This window comes from Phaeodactylum tricornutum, chromosome 21 (genome assembly GCF_000150955.2).
Source record: "Phaeodactylum tricornutum CCAP 1055/1 chromosome 21, whole genome shotgun sequence".
Lineage (NCBI taxonomy): Eukaryota > Bacillariophyta > Bacillariophyceae > Surirellales > Neidiaceae > Phaeodactylum > Phaeodactylum tricornutum.
This window is the reverse complement of record NC_011689.1, coordinates 318,972-340,035: the sequence shown is the minus strand read 5'-3', so window position 1 is coordinate 340,035 and position 21,064 is coordinate 318,972. Positions and strand designations below refer to the sequence as shown.

Here is a 21,064-nt window from a genome sequence, read left to right as displayed (position 1 = left end):
AAAAGGGATTTATCGGAAGGAGACCTTTTTGGAACGGACGACTCCATTTGTTATGCCCTATGAGTATAATCGTTTTCTTACATTAGGACGCATAACGGATTATATGTTGTGAGGCAACGCGAGACGAGACAACGCTCCAAACTTGACCTCAACGGTCACAGATACCTCATGGAAACTAAGGAAATGGTCATAATTTGAGCTGTCAACGAACTCGTCGCGTCTCATTCTCGCATCGCTACAACTACCTATTGTTGCCATCATGAGCGCAACTCCTCCTAAGATGCCGCTGCCAGAAGTTCGTCGAGCTGCTGTGCAGCATGAGATCCGAATTGTGGAAGCTCGTCAAGAACTGCAGCGATCGAACAGTAAAAAAGAGCTCATCAACGCTTTCAAAGCTGAAATGCTTCAAAAGGTAGAAGATTATATGACCGACATTAGCAAGCTGGAACGCAAGAAATGCGATTTGAAAATGTATAAAGACGAGCTTTTGATAAAGGTAGAAGATCACATGAGCGATCTGAGCAATCTTGACAAGAAAAAGGCCGAACTGGCATCATTCAAGGGTGAAATGCTCGACAAAGTCGATCAGCACATGAGAGAACTCGAGCGTATGCAAACGAAGAATGCTGATCTCGTTACATTCAAAGACGAATTATTGACGAAAGTGGAAAATCATTTGAAAGTTTTGAAGCTTTCGCAAGATAAGGCCGCTGATGTGGCGAGGTTCAAAACGGAGATGCTTCAAAAGGTTGAGAAGCACTCGCGCATGACGGAGCTCATGGCCGAAAAACATATGCTCCTCAAAGATGTACTTTCAAAAAAAGTGGAAGCGTTTAAGCAGTAAAAAAAATTTGTATTACAACTCGTATTAATTTTTATTTTAATCCGCTATATTATTTGAAATACCTTCGCGTCTTTCGCCTGAAGATACACAACTTTAATAGCAATCTGCTTCACCAGTTCATTGCTTTTTTCCGCCAGAAGTTCATGGCCCACTAAAAGTTTTGTAAAGAGGATATGCAACTCCTTGAGATTGCCCTGCAGATTGTGGTCGTCCTTCTTGCTGGGACCCAAGTGTAAGGTAAATCAGATCCGTTTCATTGTCAATGTCAATTCAAAGAGAATGTGGAATCTAAATCTAGAAATATATCCACTTTTCATGTAAAATTGACTGTGAAATCAACCCTCCCCTTCGTAAAAATTGGAGATGTTGATAGTGAGCACTGTTTCCCTTTCGCTGGCAGCCTTTTTCAGCGTTTTCACATTGGACGGAATTGGGTGCCGATGGGACAACCAGACGACGGACAGCGACGCTGCGAGAAATGAAGCGCAAACATCTCGTAAGCGATGCTTCAATTAGAGGTCTCACAGCACTAACCCTCGAGAATCGGAATCGTCAAGGCGAGGAACTACTTTCATATCGACCGCCTGCAAAAAAAAACAAGTCTCTGGATCGCGGCGGCTTGACGCAGGCAATTGTAATTCCTTCTATTCGCCTTGACGACGGTATTAGTATCGCTCGTTTTGAGAAACCAGCGCCAAATCCAACAGAATAAGGGATGGGTCGTCGAGCAAAGAAAGCTCCGGTATGTAAAATAGGAGGTATAATCAAATATATATTCGATTTCCTTGTTCTGATCTAACCCCCTATTTCTATTTTCATCGACCAGGTCCAAACAAAGAAGCGCGTCAAACTTTCCAAACGTTTCAAGTGTCCGTTTTGTGCCAACGAAGATACCGTAGAATGTAAAATGGATTTTCGCGCCGGGGTTGGATCCTTAAATTGTCGGCTGTGCGCTGCTGCCTATCAGATGCCAATTCATCATCTGCACGAACCCATTGACGTTTTCTCAGAGTGGCTGGACGACTGTGAGGCCGCCGCGAATCCGGGGCGTCAGGATGGAAGTGAAGGCGTACCGCGATATCAGGATGAAGACGACGAGGAGGACGATATTCCGGAAGGGTCTGGTTTGGCACAAATTTCAAACGAACGCAGCTCACCAAAAAGTTCATCGCACGGAGGGGGACAGCGCGAAACGTATGAAACCCTCGGTTTAGACGACTCGGATGACAACGATGAGGAGCATTATAGGTAGAAATGTAATATTTCCTTTTGATCAAGAATAGCCTTATAATATTTTGTTTTTCTGGTAGCGTTGATCAAAACCGGACAAACGTGCAAATAGCTGCTCGTTCTGGTATTGCAAGAAGCTCTCCTCGGTTGAAACATGGAGCAGGTTCCCTACTTTGCCCTGTAAAGTGAAATTTAAGCAATAGCTGAAAAACCAGGATTACCATTAATGCAAAGCGACTAAAGATATCTAGGCCCGTACTCGAGGCCTTTTGATATCTGGGCGCAAGTAATAGGGAGCTGCTTTAGCATGTACAATGTCGGATGAAACGACAATTTGCCTGCTCTCTTAAAGGAGAAGCAGTCTTACCGATACCCGTGTGTAACAAGCTTTTGACTTACATCTAAATTGTCCGGCTCTGTGGAGAGCCCTCGCTGTTACGCTGTCGAACAAATCACTGGAGGATTCGAAGATCTTTAGCAAAGAATTCATTGATTGTAAAATTTGGTTGGCTATGAAAAAAGCGGCCGCTCCGTTTCCATGTAGATGTATAAAAAATGACCTTCGAAAAAAATGTTTCTTACGTCGTCTCGCCCCCATTGGCCTGGTATGTATAGCAAGTTTCGATTGATGATGATTGAGTGTAACGCTCACAGCAACCCTCACGAATGTCTATTAGGCTTTTGCTTCACTCTAGTACCAGATTTGTTGCGCCCGCCAGATGATTGTTCTCGTCCCAAGCCAATTCAAAAATGGTAAACAATGCAAATGAAAGAAGAGCTTCTCTAGTCAAATATAGCAACATTGACTGTCAACCCATATTGAAGAACGAGATTGCTTCAAAAGCCTTTGGAGAATTGCTCGGAACAGTGGTGAAGCTCAGCCGGGATTGTTCTACGTTTACATACAGCCAGAGTAAATTATTATGGTATAGGTATATACGTAAGTACCGAATAGCGGGCAAGCTGGGATTGGAGTTCAAGGAAAGGATTACTGAATTTCTAGGTCAAGTGTACCGGTTGCAGCTAGCTTGGTACCGGTGAGGCTGACATAAAAAGTGTTTTGCTTCATGTCAAGAGGTCTGGGGTAGTGATTGCAATCGGCAAAATGTAGTAAAGGACTCGTGGCACGGTACACATACCGGAAAAACAGAAAGCAAGACCTTGGTCGTTGTTGCAGATTGATGCTAATCTTTCGCGGAGGGCCAGAAATCGACATCATTTCGAAGAAATTTCTGACAATTTTAATCTAAAGCGTCACCTCATGGCCTCACAGTGAACGAAATTTGCCGAAGATCAAGAACTGATATAGACTTTGACTGTTAATAGCCTTCGGCTTCTGACGACTGAAACATGTCTAAATGGCAAGATTTTCCATTCGTTTTGTGTCGCTTCGCGCGATTTGAATTTAGCTTTACTTGGCCACTTGAATGAGCAGTGCAAGACAGAATTTAACAGTCGGGAATAGGAACATCGTAGAAGTAGTCATGGTCATTTCCACAGCTATTGGATGTCTTCACTGTTAATGATTATTTCAGATATAAATATAGAGTATCCTAATAAGAATGAATATTGTTTCGCATGCTTACAGAGCCTACTCCCGTTTCTGGTTTGATTGCGGAAAATGTCAGGCCGATTTTAAAAAAAGACCTGGCTGCATTCTAGTCTTTCGCATACAAGAGTTGAAGACTCTCAGTCCCTACCTCAGACAACAAAGTGTGCAACCATGAATTTATCTTTTCTACCCTTCAGCTCGAACAGCTTTGCTATCCTTGCAACCACGCCAACGGTGAAAGTTGGTCAAGAGCAGGGCAGCTACAAATCGATAAAGATTGTTCCTGGCAAGAACGATATTCTGCTTGGTAGAGGTACGCGTCTAGGAGGTTCAGGCGCGACTAGCTCCTTTGGAGAGATATCTTACTTAACCGCTGCGAGTCCCTCAAACCCATCGTCTCGCATTGTCTACAGGGGGCAAGAACAACCAGCACTCGGGGAATGTTCAGCTTCGAAATTTGGCTCGATCTTTCTGTTCCGTCTACCACGGCGCCAAAAAAAAAGAAAAGCCGGCCATTGCTCAAAGTTTGGTTGGCTGTGTCCGCAACTTGAGCCCGCCTGGCCGTTTCCTAAAGCATACTGTAGAAGGATGGGAGGAGGCCACAGAGTCCGTTGCTCAAGAAAAGGCCAGTCAAAGCCTTCGGGACACCGTGGCATCAGTCCTTAAGGAAGCAGCAATTCAGGATGGCACAGAGCTACCAACCGAGATCTTCACCCAAGCCTGCCTCAAAGGCCCATGTCCCGTTTCAAGCCGTCGGCATGCAACTGCAAAAACACCCATATCAATGCACCTTCAACAATCTAATGAGCAGCTGACCCAGAACGACTCCGCTTCATTGTTTACAACTGCATTTTCGAGCCATACTTCCATATCCGATAGTCCAGCGGTTCACTATGGCAACCGACTACTTCCGCCCATTGACGTCACCTTGTCCGCTTTCTCCCTAGAAAGTTCCGTGGGCAAGCAAAGAAAAATTTCTTTTCCAGGCAGAAATCCCAACACTGTGAACCAACACTCGCAGACAAAACGAGCGCGATATACAGCAGCAGAGACGGGGAATTATACTTTTGAATGGGGCCTAATCCCTAAGCTCCAGAGCATGTCTTCGGATGGGTTTTATATGTCATGCCACGGATTGCCTAAATTACTATCCGGAATTGGAACTGGGAACGGCGGCATCAGTCTCAATGATGTAGCGCAATACGCTCATCTTGCCACTCAACGGGAGAAAAACAGCAATATGAGTGAGTTCAGCGTAAGCGACAATTTTGAAGAGGGCAAACCCATTGGTGCTGATGCGCTTGACGCTATTGTTTGGGATGAAGACGACATTGATCTTGACAGCTCCTCTTCTTTTCCAATAGCTCCGAGTCAACATCAGGAGGGGGCCTCTTGGGATGATGAGGACGCATTTCGTCGCAACATCTTGAGTCTTCTACAAGAAATTTAAGCATCACGGCATGATCTCCAATAGGTTTGATGTAACTGTAGTCGTCAAGTTAAATTGAATATAAGTATGTGGCAAATGCTCGTGATAAGTTCTACCTGCTTACGAGTGTATTTGTAGAATACGACGAAAGAGTAGAAGTTGGGGGGAAAGCCTCGTAGAGGCTCCGATTGTTTTAATCGGTAGGTTTTTAGATTGAGATTGTGAGACTAAAATATAGATTCCAAAATGAAACCTTTTGTGTTGGAAACAGAATGTACGAACGTAGAAACCCCGTAGCCAATGTACTGGCTATCGAACCATTGACATAGTTTTTGTCGAGATGATTGGATCACCTATGTGATCGCCAAACCATCGAGTTCGGATGGTGCCAACAGTATCTGTTGACAACTTTCATCTAGGGAAACCGTATGGTAATCAGGAATATTTCGTTCCTAGCATATCAGGTTTGATAAGACGAGTCGTCTTATACGCCTCATGCAACGGAACCAGAGTTGTGTATGTTGCAAACATTTGGGTGCATAACGCAAATATTTGGTTTCCTATGAGACGCTTCGTATTTTCCTCCGGCATGCCACACACGGGTAATGAACCCGACGAGGACAGTCGTCTGGCCACTGCGTCTGTCCTACGACAGAGCCAGGAAAAAGGAAATGGCAACGAGGCCAAGATCTAGAGCTAGTGAATCCTAGATAGATGTTCCAACAAACAATGCTAAGGCTAAGCAATTCTATCTACAACGTAGTATCAAATTGTAGCATTGTGTGGCTATAATTTATCACTCCCTTCAATCTTGTAGTCCGGGAGTACAAAATCCGGGCGAAAGATTGGTTCCAAAAAATTTGAAAAGCGAAGGTCTTATTGCCCTTGGGTCAATAAAGTATGTGACGAACGAGGAATTTGTGTTGTGGACCAGGTAGGCATTTCGTCAACGTGTCGGCCAAATTTGAGCCGGTAGGTTCATGTGCGATCCGCATTGCCCCGCTAGCAATGCTTTCGCGAACCTTGTGATAAGAAATAGCATTATGCTTTTTCTTGAGTACGGACGAGGGAATCGTCGCACTGGTGACAACACTCATGTTGTCACAAAATACATTTGCGGGACCGTCAATAGGTATACCAAGGACACGTAGGTTGTAACGCAATGTAATGATCATTTCGGAAGCGATGCGCATAGCAACAAATTCAGATCCGTAAGTCGAGGCTTCGACTGTGTTTTGTCTCTTAGAGTACCAACGAATTGGTGTGCCATTGATAAAAGCGAGTATGCCCGTAGTGGAACGTCGCGTGACGTGGCAATCTGCGTGGGCAGCGTCGACAAAGACAGAAACTTGCACAGCGCGCCCTAAAGGTGGGGGCATATCCGGGGGCAATTCTTCTTGTGCGTCGGGGTATTGTTCTTTCCAAGAAGGGTTGACAAAGTTAATATGCGAAAAATCGCGCGTGTGCGGGTCGCAGACGAGTTTGGAGTTCAGGTGACGTTTGAGGTAACCGAACATGCGAAGGACAGCATTATAATGTCCGATACGTGGTCTTGCATTGAAGCGAGACATTAAACCGACTTCTTGAGTGATGTCGATCCGACCGAGTTCCGACGTCCATAGTAGAATGCCAATTAGGCTCATATAGTAGTTCGTGCGGTCATCGGTGAGGTAACCCGATGTATCTAACTCAGGGTGATATCCGTGAGGAAGCGGGGTCACGATGCGACTGCTGCTAGGCAGTTTTTCACCGAGCGTCTGCTCGATGTTGAGAATTGCGTTTGTTAAGTACTGTTTTGCAGACATGTACCACGCTTTGGTGCCATCGTTAAATGTATGCACTCCGGTGGTTGCCCCCAGAAATGTTCTGGGTGCAGAACCGCCCTTAAGTGTATAAGGGATATTTTCAAGCGCTTTTAAAATTGCTTTAGTATCGGCTGAAACGATTGTTAAATCGTCGACGTAACTGATAATATATTCATAATATTCAGTTTTGTCAAGCCTTTGTGCCTTACGAAACCACATATCAGGGTCCGCTTTAGACGATACAAAACCCAGGAATCTGAGGTTTTGTGCAAGATGAGAATGCCATGCGGCACCGCTTGACTTGAGGCCATATAACGCTTTCGCGATTAATACGACTTTGCCTTCGTGTTCACCGAACTCGGGCCCGGCGATTGAGAAGACTTTTTCGCGACAATCGGCATTGACGTATGCATTTCCGATGTCAACTGACACAAGGTCAAGGTTATTGAGGCTTGCAAGGAGGAAGCCAAGGCGTACGCTCTCGCGGGAGGCGACGCTAGAGTAAGTATCTTCGTCTGGTGGGTCGGTGACGTGTCCGCCGGCGACGAGTCGGGCTTTACGCCGGAAATCCATTTTTACATCGAAAATGATCCACATGGGGATTCTTTTGTAGTCGGAGGGCGCTCGTTCTCCCTTATCCTTGATAGTGAAGGTTTTCATGCTCTCAAGTGTATCCATTTCTTTGCGAATTGCATCGCGCCAGAGGTGATTGCCGTTCTGCTTGTCCAATTCGTAAGCGTGGGGTACGTTGCGAGGGACTTCTATTCCGTATTTGTATCGATTTTTCTTTTTTCGCGTCTTGGCAGCACGGATCCATCGATCGGCCTTTTTCAGCACGGTGGGAGCCCAATAAGAAAAGGCATGTTCGGATAAGAGATCGTGGTCGGCCGCATATTTGGCCACCGGGTAGGGATTGCTCTCCTTCAAAGAGGTGAGGGGCTCCCAGGTAAATTCACCGTTGGCCCATTTTACGCGTAGAAACCATCCACGCGTACGTCCCCGACCACCGCGGGGGCGTTTTTGATGATCGACAATATCATCAAAGGTATACCATTCATTTCCGTCATCATCGACCTGCTTATAAACAGCATCAAGGAGAGCTTGGTAACCGTGGACTTCCTCGGTACCGTCGTCGAATTCGACGACGAAATTTCCAGGGTCGTCGTTAGGGACTGGAGTACCGTCGCGATCGCGCTTGGTAACTCGGCCCTGGCGCTGAACCGCACCCGAAGTGAGTAGAACGTCAGTACCAATAATTAAGGAGGTGGGGTCCTGATCCGGTGAGTCGTTCTCGAAGAAATCGTCAACCGTGAGCCCGGGATCCAGTTGAATATGGTCATCCCCTTCGTTCAGATCGTATAACACGTGTCTGTTACGGGTGTTGCCATCGCCGGGATCGTCGGATCGCCGAGCGACTTTCATCGCTTCGTCACGGCGGAAAGCCGGCGCTTTGATTTTGTTACCGAGGGCGAAATCAGAAGGCTGATAAATCTCCCTTATGGTGGCGTCAAAAGTAGCGAGGGCAGTCTGCAGAGCAGACGAATCGAGGTTTTGGAGAGGTGTAACAGTAGATCGAGTGATTACAGTACCCTTGTCCGTCAAAATATGGTAGCACAAGGCTTGGCCCACATTGGTGGCAATACCTAACCAACGGCCGACTTTGGCTTTATTCTGTGGAAATTTGACATCAGGATTGTCAAAATACTGAACTGGTTCGAAAAATTCGAAAACCAGGATTTCAGAAATATCATGGGTGTCGCCAGTCATCGCAGTAATAGGCGTGATCCAGGCCAGCGCTTTTCGTGCCGTGTGGTTACGTACGAAAATGACGTAGGCAAGGGCGTAGTCCCATAATTGTTCGGGACACTTGGTGGTTTCGAGAACGAGGCGCGTGTGAATGCGCGCAGCACCAAATTCGTGTTCGCAACGATTTTGCCACGGAGAGTAGGGTTCAGTGACCGTCGTCTTTATCCAGTGACTGGAAGTTAATTTTTTCCATTTGCTAAGTGTTTCCACTTTCGCGTTATCGGTGTGCAATTGTGCAGGAATACCGATGTTGTGGATGAATTCGGCGAGACCCTGGTCTGCCGCGGACTCTGCTTTCATTAGGTAATGATAGATAAAGTAAGAGTCACCACAGACAAAACCCTGAGTATGGGTATGTCCACGCGAGGATTTTATAGAGGATTTAAAAGTATCACTATAAAGTGTGCATTTCAAACGTCGATACCGAAGTTGTTCAAACTTGGTTTTATAACGACGATGCAAAGGCATTTCGCCCGTGCGCTCCGCTAGTTGTGTAGTGGCGGTAAGAGTACGCTCAACTACTTCCATCGGCACATGTCCGAGAATTCGCCGTAATTTATCGCGGTCGACGTCCAACACCCGAGGGCTGGATATGGACGCACCGATAGTGGCGTATTTGATTTCGCGAACGATGTCGCGAGGGTTCATGACACGGTTATGGAAATCCGGTACAACGGATCCAGGGGAAACGGGTAGTGGAGGCCAATCCGGGAGAATGTCAACCGGTACGCTGTCGGTGTAGCAGGCACGACGAGAACGATCGTGTCGCGTGTACTTTGCTTCATTTTCTTCCCAATCTTTACTGTTGGGGTCCCATGGTTGATCGCAAGTGAGATCAATGTGCTGACAGTTGTCAAGCTCATGTTGAGTAGGTACGCGAGAATACAACAGGGATGCACGACCTTTGAGCTCAAACGGGATATAATCACCGTCGAGAGTTTCGATGCCGTGAAGGGATTTGCCTTGCGACAAAAATTTTGGAATGTCATCGGTTTGATGTCCGGCATGTCGGATTTGATTCAAATTAATGAGCGAGGTGGTCTGTGTGGGCCCGAGGTTCAGTGCCTCATGAAAGATGAGAATCACGGTTGTTCCGTCGTCATAATCATAGGCGGTTGCCGCCGTGACAACCGGAATCCGTTCAAACGTTTCACCGTCATCATGAAAACCGCGAAGGCTGACTGATCGACCCGTGTATGACAATACAGAGTACCCGGCACCGACGCAGACGGTGTCTGCACCAGTGTCAATTACCGCTTCACCATAATTGGTGGGAGTTTTTGTTCCGCGTGAGCGGTTCTGACGAATACGAACTAGTGTCGCATCGTTAAGTCGGAAATCCGACTTGCGCCAAGGGGCTTGATCGAAATGACTGCCGGAGCGGACCATACGATTCAACGATACGCGATTAGCGTACCGACCAAAGAGGACACCTGCACCAAATGTCACTTTTTTGGTGGTGACGTGGGGTGAAATGTCTGTGGGTGCGTCACGAAGTAGGGTTTCAGGGGTACTGGAATCTACTTGGACGTGATCTTCGCATGTATGTTTACGAATAGGTTTTTTACTACTAGGCAGTTGTGAATAAGATTCAACGGTTGAACTAGAGTTATCTGTATCTGAGGATTTAGCCCTTTTGGCCTCACGGCCAGGGGGTGCAATACTGCGTTTTGCGCTCAAGATACTCTCCCTGATAGCTGGGGTTAGGGCTTCCCACAGCTCAGGAGGTAAGACGTGTTTATGAGGGCGGGAAGGTTTCTCAGCCCCCTTGTTCGACGGACGGTTGGACGAGCCACGCCGTTTGTTGTCGTTACCACGTTGGTTGCCGGTGGCTCTGCCAGTGGTCTTTGTCTGACGTACGTTCCGTGAGTCGCTTCTGTCCTTGGAACTGAGTTTCGTCGCGGACGTACGCATGTAGTTGACGACCCGATTAAAATTCCAGTCATCGAGTCGCGCTTCGGCAGTTGCCTTATAAGGAAGGAGTGCCGGATCAGTAATCCCTTTAAGAAAGAAATTCGTTTTCTGAGCGTCCGAATAGCCCTCCTTGTTACGCAAAAGGGCATTGTTGGCAGAAATATGCCGAGCGACATATTTGGTGAAGGAAAACTGTTTGGACAGTCCTGTATACACCGACTCCATAACTGTCGCGCGAGCCTGCTCGGTAGTGAGACCCACTTGGCTCGTTCCTTCATAGAAGGCACATAGAGAAATCCAGGCACTGCGTCCGTCCTTAGTGTGCTCGTGGGGCTCAACAAGTCCCCAGGCGTCCCCAGCGCTGGTTAGCGACATGAGAGTATAGAAGATTGTTGCGTTCCTGGTGATGTTGACAACTGGGGAGAGTGCAAACAAATCTGAAACGTCACGGGGCGACGTATGGGGTCCGGTTGGGTCGGCTTTCGAATACCGATCCGAATGGTGCGCGATGCACGCGGTAAAAGTGGACCCACTTGCGCCTGCCCACGCTTCGAAACCGTAACGAAAAGTGAGCCACTTTTTCTGCGAACCATCAAACGGTTCAGGCAAGAGGCTAGTAGCCGATTTTTCAGCCTTTGCAGCCGTCGTAGTCACATTATCATACGACGCCGCGGCTCTAGTCATCATCTCAAAGCGTAGCACGGAAGCCGTGAACTCTTTGGCGACATCGACTGAGTTGGGTGCGTGATGCATCCATTTGGCGAAGACGAGTATTCGCTTGGTATGCATGGAGCCCATTTTGAGCCGCATGCAGAGATCATTGATGTCCTCCTTCGTGAGAAGACGGAAATCATCAGATGATTTAATGCCGTTGTTCAACATTGCAGCCGCAACTGACAATGGAACACAGATGACGTCACGGAGGACGACCATCAAGGCCTTTCGTTCAACACGGTCTTGCCGAGGAACGGAGTCGAGACCGTCACTGTCTTTAGACAAGTGAGGCTCTGCGTCGATGACGCTTTTCTCGATCACACTGACTTCGTCAGACGTGTTCTTGCTGCGAGCCAAAGGCTTTGCAGTCTTTTTGCCATCACCTTCATCATCCGAAGATGCTGGCGATGGCGGTGCGGTGCCCGAAGGCTCCTCACCGTCGGAGGAGTCGAATCCTCCGAACTCCTCATCCTCTTTGGATGCGGACGCGGCATCAGCCGGTGAGTCCGTCGCTGCGGCAGGGGCCGGAACAGCGGGAGTGACCTTCCTCGGACGACGCATTCGTTGTCGAGGTTTCAAAAACTCAAAAAATTAGAGCTGGGTTGGGTCTGAGTAAACTGATAAGTTCTACCTGCTTACGAGTGTATTTGTAGAATACGACGAAAGAGTAGAAGTTAGGGAAACCGTATGGTAATCAGGAATATTTCGTTCCTAGCATATCAGGTTTGATAAGACGAGTCGTCTTATACGCCTCATGCAACGGAACCAGAGTTGTGTATGTTGCAAACATTTGGGTGCATAACGCAAATATTTGGTTTCCTATGAGACGCTTCGTATTTTCCTCCGGCATGCCACACACGGGTAATGAACCCGACGAGGACAGTCGTCTGGCCACTGCGTCTGTCCTACGACAGAGCCAGGAAAAAGGAAATGGCAACGAGGCCAAGATCTAGAGCTAGTGAATCCTAGATAGATGTTCCAACAAACAATGCTAAGGCTAAGCAATTCTATCTACAACGTAGTATCAAATTGTAGCATTGTGTGGCTATAATTTATCACTCGGGATTGCGTTTGAACAGGTGCGTTTTCTCGACAGAAGGTCAAAGGCAAAAGGGACTTCTCATTTGCATACTTTTTCTTTTTTGCGGAGAGCAACGTCAGAAATTCCGCGATGGTGAACGAGTATGCTGTGCTTCTATTGTAACAATTCAAATTGGTGCGCACAACACCTAGAATCCTGGCAAACAGTCCTCCAAGGTTGGACCAGTAGTTTCAGTCCTAGAGGCTGACCATCAGTATAATTTATCAAGAGGGTTGCAATGCTCGCGCCAATTAAAAATACATTGCGATCGATTCCGCTGGTTTCCATTCAAGAAATACCAATTTTTCAAAAGCCGGCGATAAACCCTCCTAGGCAAGTTGATTTTGAACGCCACGACTCTTGGTTCAATCGCGATACCTGACCGGGCGTTTTATCAGGATCGTGTCACAGGCCAACACACACAAAGGCATTAAATCTCCTGCGCAATGGCATAAATATTGGTTGTAACCAATGCTTTGTGTAGTCATTTGCGCTGACTGTGACATATGTTTGCCTGCAGCAATTTACAATCGTGGTGTTGACAGTGAGTGACGACACTTGCGATTTCAGCTTCTTCCTTGCTTTCGCAGCTTGATAATGGGCAAGCTTCTACGGCTTGCTAATGGAAATAGGGAACGTTCCTTCCCTCCTGGGTATCACTTTGACGTAAATGGTATTTACCGCAGAAGTGGTGAGGCGATTGGTTCTTCATTAGATCTTGCTGGCGGATCCCGATAAAATACAAATTTTTGGAGAAAGCTGATACCGAAACTAAAGTCGTCGAAGCCAGAGCCTTGACTCTGTTGTAACTTCCAATCGGCAAGAAAGGTAAAAAACGTTTTTGTTGTTGCTATTGTGCGGGAAGCAAGGGGTACAGCGGCGCCTTGGAATAGATCGTATGTCAGGCGTGAAAGCGATTGGAATGAATCGCAATACCCACAAGGTCGGTGTGCCCGCGGAAAAACTGGAAGAAATAAACTATTGTTTCGACAGTGTGCACTACCCATATGTTGTTTACCAGCCCCATGCTCTTTGCAAAGAGAGTCGGAAAGCATGCAGAGAATGAAGAAGGCTTGACGTTGACCGTGAATGGATCGGCAAAGTGATGGATAGGCCGGTACGCTTTGAAGATCCACCAATGTAACTTCACTTTGGCGCCTGTACTTTTCTTGATCTTTCCATCGATCAGTTATTTTACAATTAATGACTATAGAGCTCAAAAAAGTGAATAAAGGTAAAATGCTCGCATTCTCCGATACGTGCTTATGTCCTTTTTCGATATATATGCGATTTTCCTCTTTCTGAATACCAGAATCTGGTTTCAGACGGTGGCATTTCCGAACGATTTTGCACATAAAACTGAACGCCGCAAAAACCGGCTGCACTGGCATTCGGACATCCTCTTCTCGGTAGGACTTCCATCTCGCTTCCCTCCCATTAGTTGGAACAAGCTTGTCCTCTGGCAGTATCGAATATGGCGGCTATATCTTTTGGAAGCATACTGCTCCTTCTCCTTTCTCTTTCGTTGGCTCAGCTACTCCGATGGAACCCAATGTGGTTTGGTCGTTCGGCGGGGGAGCTGCCATCGTCGTCAGAGTTCTTTGTTTTTCACGAACACGATACTCTCGACGACGCCCTCTTTCAACACGTTGGACAGCTGGGCGATGAATTTGATGCGTACCGGAATCACTGTTTACGGGTTTTGAGCTTTGCGGTACATCACTTGGGTGGACTCCGAAACGTTACGAACCGTCAAGTCAATCTCATGGCGCTGGCACTCGCGTATCACGATATTGCTCTGTGGACGGACGGTAAGTTGGACTATCTGGACCCGTCCGCCGCGCTCCTGTTGCGAGATCTGCGCAAGAACGACAAAAGTGGTTCCGTCCAAGATCTGCAGGACGCTGACTTTGTGACCCTGCGTGAAATTGTGTTGCAGCACCACAAGCTGACGACTTGGACTCCTCCCGAAGGAAGTCAGGCCGATGAGTTGCTGGTGAACGCCGTGCGCAAAGGCGATTGGGCGGATGCCACCATTGGTATGATCCGCTTCGGTTTACCTGCAGCCTATTTAGAGAAGGCATATACAGAGTTACCAGAAGGCGGATTCCACCGAATACTTGCTCGCATGGGAGGACGGCTATCACCTGATTCAATCACTGAAAGGCTCGCTGTCCTCAACATTTTCAAGTTGTAAAATAATTCACTCGGTGAAGGTTGACCGCTACTAAAGAATCGACCAAAAAAAACGCTCGCTTGGTATATTGATTGTCCTATCCGTGACATCCAATACTAAACAGTAAAGAGTGCTCTTATATTCCAGATTACTTATGTTAGGTGCAGTCAAAATTCAGGTTAAAGCTCCTGGAGCATGCGCAAGACGTAAGTGCGAAGGTTGTCATCGTCCTGGGATGGGGCTGACTGCACGGAAGGTGGAGGTAAAAATTCATCCATGCTTTCAAATGCGATGCCTTCAATATCCTCGGGGCTGAATATATCCACGTCCTTAATCTGTTGAAGGTCACTCTGGTGACGTTGGAAGTTTTGCTGTTGTGAGAATACCCCATTCTGACGCTCCATGTAAGCCAGTCGCGCCGCCGAGTTTAACGTAAAGTTGTCTTCCTGGCCTCGAGTTTTCGAAGACTCGGAGCTCACGAAAGGCGTAGGCATGTGGCGGGCGGCGTCGTGCTGCTCCATGGAAAGTAAATTTACGTCAAACTGTTCCATTTGACCGTAATCCTGTTGCGGATGACGCGGCTGTCGTGGAGCTATGTCCTGATATCCCTCACGTACTCTCTTTGAAGGACCTTGACACCAACCTGAGTTCATCGGGTTCGAACTTAGTCTCTTTTGGTGTTGTATGTGACGTTCCCGGGACACGCCAACATTCATTGTTGAGCAAACGCCATGCGGATACGGATGTCGGAATTCTCTCATTCCTTCAAAAGAGGAGCGACTCTGTATGCAGTGCATCGTCCTTTTTGCTGATACATCCGGTGGGGAGATATACCGGACTCCGGAACTATCGTTCCGGTACGGTTGCATCATCGGTTGCTGCCAGTCAAACATTTGCTTTTGCGAGTGGCTTGTTGCGCTTGGTGAAGCAGAAGGAGTAACATGATTGGTATACTGTTGGAAGGTATTGGAAGGCGGCGCTTCCATAAAAGTTCGACAATTGACATGTATCGTCGCTTCCTCCAGTGTAGATAGAGAATTTCCAGCTTTGAGCTGAGACGCTACGATATCTCGTAGACATTGACTGACTTTTTCCTTCGCAATATCTTCCGTGGCTTCTTCCCAACCTCCCATTTTGTGCTTCAGAAAACGTCCAGGCGGGGACAGGGAATGGACCTGCCTGACGAGTTCGAGTGCAATCACAGGCTTCTGCTTCTTCGCCGCGGCATGATACCGCGCGCAATACTGGCGAGCCATCCGTCGAAGCTTTTGGTTCCCTGCGTGTTGATTATTCTTTCCACCTGATTCGCAATGGAAAAAGAGAACATGGGCGCATCTTTATTAGATCCGAGAATTCCACAGTCGTCGTTGCTCACTTGAAGCGTCTCCGACACGTACCTCGCCCGAGCAGAATGTCGTTTTCGTGGGCTCTGATGTTTGCAATCAGCAAGTGTGGCCGTGCAAGAACGGCAACATCGACGCCACGAAAGCCGGTAGAGCTGCCGAAGGAATCGTGGTGCATAGTAAGTTAAAAGAGGGCGTTCTTCCTTTTTGCGGAGCTTGGGATGGGCTGCGCTGCCGTCCTTTGGATGAATTTCGCACGTTTTTAGTTGTATACGGAGCTGTTTCGATCACAATCAGTCGATCTATGCACTTGGGAAGCTAGCGTTTGTTGGTTGTTCGCGGACCTCGTTTTCGCATAGATCCTCTTTCTGGGGAACAACCAAAATTCTTGCGCAGGGAGCGAGACGTTTTCTATTTCCAACATGCGTAGCAAAATATGCCTCGTAGGTACCGAATATATAATTAGTTCTACGTATTTACTAATACCGGATTTGTGTAGAAGAAAATAAAGAAGGACTGGTTCCACCTCTCCGCGTTTCTGAATCAGATTTTTCGACTTATTGCCCCAAATTCAAGTCCGGCAAAAACAAACCAGTGAAATTCTACTAACGTTGGAAAACATATGGACTGACTACCGAGCGCGACAAAGATGTCGACCACTTCCAAGAGTCTTTGTTCCAGCGAATTCTAGTATAAAATCAAAGGAATAGTTCTGTCATTTCACTTCTTGTTTACTGTTAAGTGCAGGCTAATACCAAATACAGCTCTTCCTTCATACATATGCTAAGTAGACTGATAAGGATGGTATTTATTGAAAGGATTTTACCTTTCCTTGATCCGAGACATCTTTCGGGGTTTAACCACTATGTATGAATATTACACGTAGATACCCAAGGACAGTTTTCGAAATTTCGTGATATATCCGTTTATTATTGTAATGCTGTCTTCAGACTTTGTATATGAAAATCTTGTTAACAGAAAGAGGAGCGCGATCTGAATCGGGTCATCAGGTCATCAGTCTGGTTTGACATTGTTTCAATTAGTGTTCTGTCCGGGAAGCATATGTTTCACCAAATTCAAGAAAGATCGAAAGCATACAAAGTCCAATACCGTTTTACAGTTAGCGAGAAGAATTGGTGGACTCGGTGGGCCGAACTCACATACCTAAATTTGCCTCTCGGGCGGGCTGGGCTGATTTGGCCCCGGGGGAGGGGGCTTCGCAATACACGAACAACTGAAGCGTGCTTCATTTTGTCTACGTATGTTTCCTTCGTTAGTAGTTTACACATACTGAACGAGTAAAGCCAGAACGCACACAAGCAAATATATTATTTTAGAAATGATGATGTATCAGCGGCTACAATTCCTGTAAGAGATTCCTAATGCGCCGACGAAAAGCGTCTTCGTCGTCCCAAGCGCTTGCGGCCTGGTGTTGACCCGGAGCAAGTTGAAAAGAAGAGGTACTATCAAGCTTGATATCATCGTCGTCCCAAACAATAGAATCGAGCGCATCAGCACTGAAAAGTTCAATCTCTTGATCTTCCTTGCTTTCGCTGTTTATGCTGGTGCTGAACTGCCTCTTCCTTTGCGCTGCGAGGTGAGCGTACCGAGCTGCATCATTGAGGCTAAAGCCACCATTTCCAGTCCAGGTGTCGAACGAGAGTTTTGTCGATGTTGTGCATGGCACACGACTGGTTGTTACCTGGGACGATATCTGGTACTGGGGCTTCGAGTTAGCCATCGAACTAAAATCGGAATTGTCTATAAGCCCCATGGTGCAGAAGGCGCGATCCGTAGAAAAACGTTGGATCTTGCTATTCAAATCGGCTTCTAAGAAAGAGATTCTACTTCTCTTGCCATTTTCATTGAACTCTTCTTGGAGGGAGATAGACGACGTCGCGTCCATCGACAGTAACATTTGGTCGCCAAAGTTCACAGCTAAGCTATCGGGCATGCGAACCTGACATGAAGACTCACTCTCCTGATATGAACGGGCGATTTTGTTAGGCAATTGCTCAGTAGAATCTTGAAATAAGACTGAATCTTTGGTTGCAGATTTAGGATGGCGACTCGACCCGGGATGTAGTTCGTCAAGACATTTTTGAGTGAAAACTTCGTTTTTCGGGTGTGTGCCATCCTGGATGTTTGCTTCCTTTAAGACTGACGCCACCGTATCACGGAGGCTCTGGCTAGCTTTCTCTTGAGCGACAGATGCTGTTGCCTCTTCCCACCCTCCCAATGAATGCTTCAGGAAACGTCCCGGTGGATTTAAGTTCTGGATACATTGAACCAAACCTCGAGCAACGGCGGGCTTTTCCTTTTTGGTGGCGCCGTAATAGGCGGAGCAGAATTGCCGAGTCATGTTTCGCAGTTGAATATTTCCGAAGTGCTGGTTATTCTTGCCTCCTACACTTGGTCGAAAAAAGCCAGGTGAGAGAGATGCGCAACGAATACACAAGCGTTTTCTTTATCAGTGAGAGCGCTCAACACATGCTCGAACCTCTTAGAAATCGTACCTCTGCCAAGCAGAATATCATTTTCGTGCGGAATAATGCTCCCGTGAATATGGTTCCCTTTCTCTTGGCCAAGCTCAGCTTTTAGCTTGTTGGCAAGTACAGCAAAGTCGTCCGCATTAATGGCCTGAAGAGATAAATGCATGATGGTAGATTTGTAGCGTTCCCTGTAGAGCACTCGTGAGTTTAATGTGTGAAAGTTTCGGAGGAATAGAGTTCGTTGCCCGTCGTTTCGATGAGCCGCCGGAAGTTCCATGAAAAACGGGAGCGTAGTTCATTTTATCATGTTGTTTGACTTCCGAAAGGGCAATTCAAACAGAAACACATGATAGAAATTCACTTCCGATCTTTACCATCACATTTCGAAATGACTATATTCAACTCTACTATGTCCCTATTCTGGCCATTTTGAGTCACTCTTCTAACCTTATTGAATTTGGCCAGTAAAGATCAATTGAAAAGAAATAGATTATATAATATTACTGGCTACTTGTACGTATCTTTCTTGATATTGGTTTGCTTTGTCAGAAGCCGAAGCCTATTAGTAACATTAAACAAAAGTTCCAGTGTAGGTTGTTCGTCGTAAATTTTGTTGACGCTGTCCCGGCAAACTTTCCATCAATTTGTCAGAAGTTTTGTCCGAAAATGTCCAGTTCTGACTCATCAAAAAGCGTCTGACGACCTGTGAGCAATGTCCAACTTTCTTGCGATTGTTTGGCATTTTGCTAGTCATGGGAGCTCGTCGCTTATTGGCAGTGCTAGTTCAATGGATATATTTCTGTGGTATGTTGTATCAATCTCATTGGATGGCCCATGTATTTCTTCTTCAAGCACGGTCCCTATAGCTTCCTCTCTAAAGCTCTCCCTAAATACTATTTATATGTATTTAAAGGGACTGCGAGTGGCTTGCCTTTATTTTTGGTCTTCGTCTATTTGGTGGAGTTGTTGTTGATATGGATACAATCTTCTGGGCCAAGACACCAGACTACCTGAATGTACAGGATTACGACACTTGTCGTGAAGCAGCGTCAATCATCTAGTATTCTGGGCTACAAAATATGCTCCCATTTTATGCTCGCTGCCTCGTTATTGTTTGTTTCACAAGCGATGATTCGTCAGGGTTCCTTTCTTTTAATATATGCGTACTTATATAGAACCAACCTATCCGTGTCTCGGAGGACGGGTTTCTAATTTTATCTTACATTACTATGTCCACGCAAACAATCAAACCACTTCATCGAGATCCAGCGTTGTCCTTCGTGCTGCTGTCCAACAGTTAAGTCCCTGCTGTATCTGTGGCAACAAGTTTCGAGTATCACTTTGTTTGCATTCCCAAAAAGCCTGTGAGCCAAAAAGTGTTTTTATGTTTGGTCGATTTTCGATTTTAAGAGAAGGGCATAAGTGTTTACTTGGATTTCGCGGCAAGGTCATCCATCTTCGAATTTTGGGACATTGGTGCGGCTTTTCCGTCGGGCCTTCGAGGCATGATGTGCTGCGGAGGTTGGCAAAAATGTGGAACGTTAATGGGAGAGGTCAAAATTACCAAGCAACATACTACTGATGTATCTCCTGCTCATTTGGTCAAGTCCATAGATATGCCAGCTGATCAACTTATCAAGACCAAACTAAGTATTAGGTACATCGATGCCCGGCGACTGGCTCAAGAGGCGGCGCAAGGTTTGGCATCCGGCGCAACTGAAGCAAACATCGTAGAAGAAGCGTGCGAACTTTTCGAGGACCTTGGCCACGAGGAGCAGGAGGCCATGAAAGCAGCCGCCGATGCGGAGCCTGAGTGGAAGAGAAAAGCGCTTGAACAGGCTGAACGCCGAGAGCGAGAATGGGAGATCCAAGCAGCGCGTGAACGGCAACAAACGGACGGTAAAGCACAGAGTGCAACGATTGAGAACGACGACGAAACTGGAGCATATGGACCAGGTAGTGAAACAACAACATATACAACTGTCAAAAGGACATCTACTACAAGGGTAGTACCAGTCGACGGGGGTCCTCATCAGGTCGGAACATCCGCCAGCTGTTGTGTTGTATTGTAGTTTTCGAATTCCAAATCCTAGCTTTAACTTGCCAAAGCAGTCTACCTGCATTTGCCTATTCTTCTACTAGACTATGGTCTGTCTGAAGCGGTAAATTATGGGAAAGCGTACCAAAAAGGCTATCTGAAAGCACCGCGTCGATTTGCGAGGATTTTCAGCTTGTACCTCGCACTCACAGTCAGTCTATGCCTAGAAAAAAACAATATTGGGAGTAAACAGAATGATTGCCAACCGAAGAAAACGCCGCCAAAAGCGCCAGAGAATTACTATTTTGCGCTTTTATCATGGATCGATAAGCACAACGTAAAATTATCAGTAATTTCTAGAAATATTTTACAAAAGTGTTTGTACGAACAAAATTGACTAGATGTAAATAGGACCTCTACCCAGGGTCGCGTAATATCTTCTTTTGCTGCCCTGTATTTGTTCACACAGTCAACTAAAAAGGAGTTGAGGGCCACTACTGTAAAATTCCGAACATCTCGCTTGTGGAGAGATGGCTTGATCTCCCAGAGCTGAAATGTAATTGGACTCTTCAGTCAGCTTTTCTCAATATCAATTAGCACGGTTCATATTCGCTTTTCGTTTTACTGATAAAAATAAGAT

The 21,064-nt window shown here is 46.5% G+C and overlaps 8 protein-coding genes across 8 annotated transcripts; 5 read left to right on the top strand and 3 right to left on the bottom strand.

The window, feature by feature from the left end:
• Positions 1-259: 259 nt before the first annotated feature.
• On the top strand, positions 260-844 carry PHATRDRAFT_39908 (predicted protein; the record flags this gene model as incomplete). Its single annotated transcript, XM_002183936.1, has 1 exon — positions 260-844. The coding sequence occupies one exon, from the start codon at positions 260-262 to the stop codon at positions 842-844; it is 585 nt and encodes a 194-aa protein (XP_002183972.1).
• Positions 845-1,667: 823 nt separating this feature from the next.
• On the top strand, positions 1,668-1,898 carry PHATRDRAFT_8181 (predicted protein; the record flags this gene model as incomplete). The annotated part of the gene is made up of 1 exon (XM_002183935.1): positions 1,668-1,898. A coding segment is annotated over one exon (231 nt), but the record flags the coding sequence as incomplete, so codon positions are not given.
• A 1,899-nt stretch (positions 1,899-3,797) lies between these two features.
• PHATRDRAFT_39906 (predicted protein) lies at positions 3,798-5,076 on the top strand (the record flags this gene model as incomplete). Its single annotated transcript, XM_002183934.1, has 2 exons — positions 3,798-3,939; positions 4,007-5,076. The coding sequence occupies 2 exons, from the start codon at positions 3,798-3,800 to the stop codon at positions 5,074-5,076; spliced, it is 1,212 nt and encodes a 403-aa protein (XP_002183970.1).
• A 2,850-nt stretch (positions 5,077-7,926) lies between these two features.
• PHATRDRAFT_39905 (predicted protein) lies at positions 7,927-11,855 on the bottom strand (the record flags this gene model as incomplete). Its single annotated transcript, XM_002183820.1, has 2 exons — positions 7,927-7,934; positions 7,970-11,855. 2 exons carry the CDS (start codon positions 11,853-11,855, stop codon positions 7,927-7,929), a joined length of 3,894 nt encoding a protein of 1,297 aa, XP_002183856.1.
• Positions 11,856-13,834: 1,979 nt separating this feature from the next.
• On the top strand, positions 13,835-14,622 carry PHATRDRAFT_49238 (predicted protein). Its single transcript, XM_002183933.1, has one exon. It carries the CDS (start codon positions 13,850-13,852, stop codon positions 14,570-14,572), a length of 723 nt encoding a protein of 240 aa, XP_002183969.1. The 5' UTR covers positions 13,835-13,849; the 3' UTR covers positions 14,573-14,622.
• A 61-nt stretch (positions 14,623-14,683) lies between these two features.
• Positions 14,684-16,182, bottom strand: PHATRDRAFT_49237 (predicted protein). The gene is made up of 2 exons (XM_002183819.1): positions 15,949-16,182; positions 14,684-15,851 (listed from the first exon to the last, which is right to left on the bottom strand). Exons 1-2 carry the CDS (start codon positions 16,070-16,072, stop codon positions 14,731-14,733), a joined length of 1,245 nt encoding a protein of 414 aa, XP_002183855.1. The 5' UTR covers positions 16,073-16,182; the 3' UTR covers positions 14,684-14,730.
• Positions 16,183-17,203: 1,021 nt separating this feature from the next.
• On the bottom strand, positions 17,204-18,582 carry PHATRDRAFT_49236 (predicted protein). Its single transcript, XM_002183818.1, has 2 exons — positions 18,411-18,582; positions 17,204-18,300 (listed from the first exon to the last, which is right to left on the bottom strand). Exons 1-2 carry the CDS (start codon positions 18,550-18,552, stop codon positions 17,252-17,254), a joined length of 1,191 nt encoding a protein of 396 aa, XP_002183854.1. The 5' UTR covers positions 18,553-18,582; the 3' UTR covers positions 17,204-17,251.
• Positions 18,583-19,098: 516 nt separating this feature from the next.
• PHATRDRAFT_39901 (predicted protein) lies at positions 19,099-20,458 on the top strand (the record flags this gene model as incomplete). The annotated part of the gene is made up of 3 exons (XM_002183932.1): positions 19,099-19,190; positions 19,300-19,434; positions 19,834-20,458. The coding sequence occupies 3 exons, from the start codon at positions 19,099-19,101 to the stop codon at positions 20,456-20,458; spliced, it is 852 nt and encodes a 283-aa protein (XP_002183968.1).
• Between the last annotated feature and the right edge of the window lie 606 nt (positions 20,459-21,064).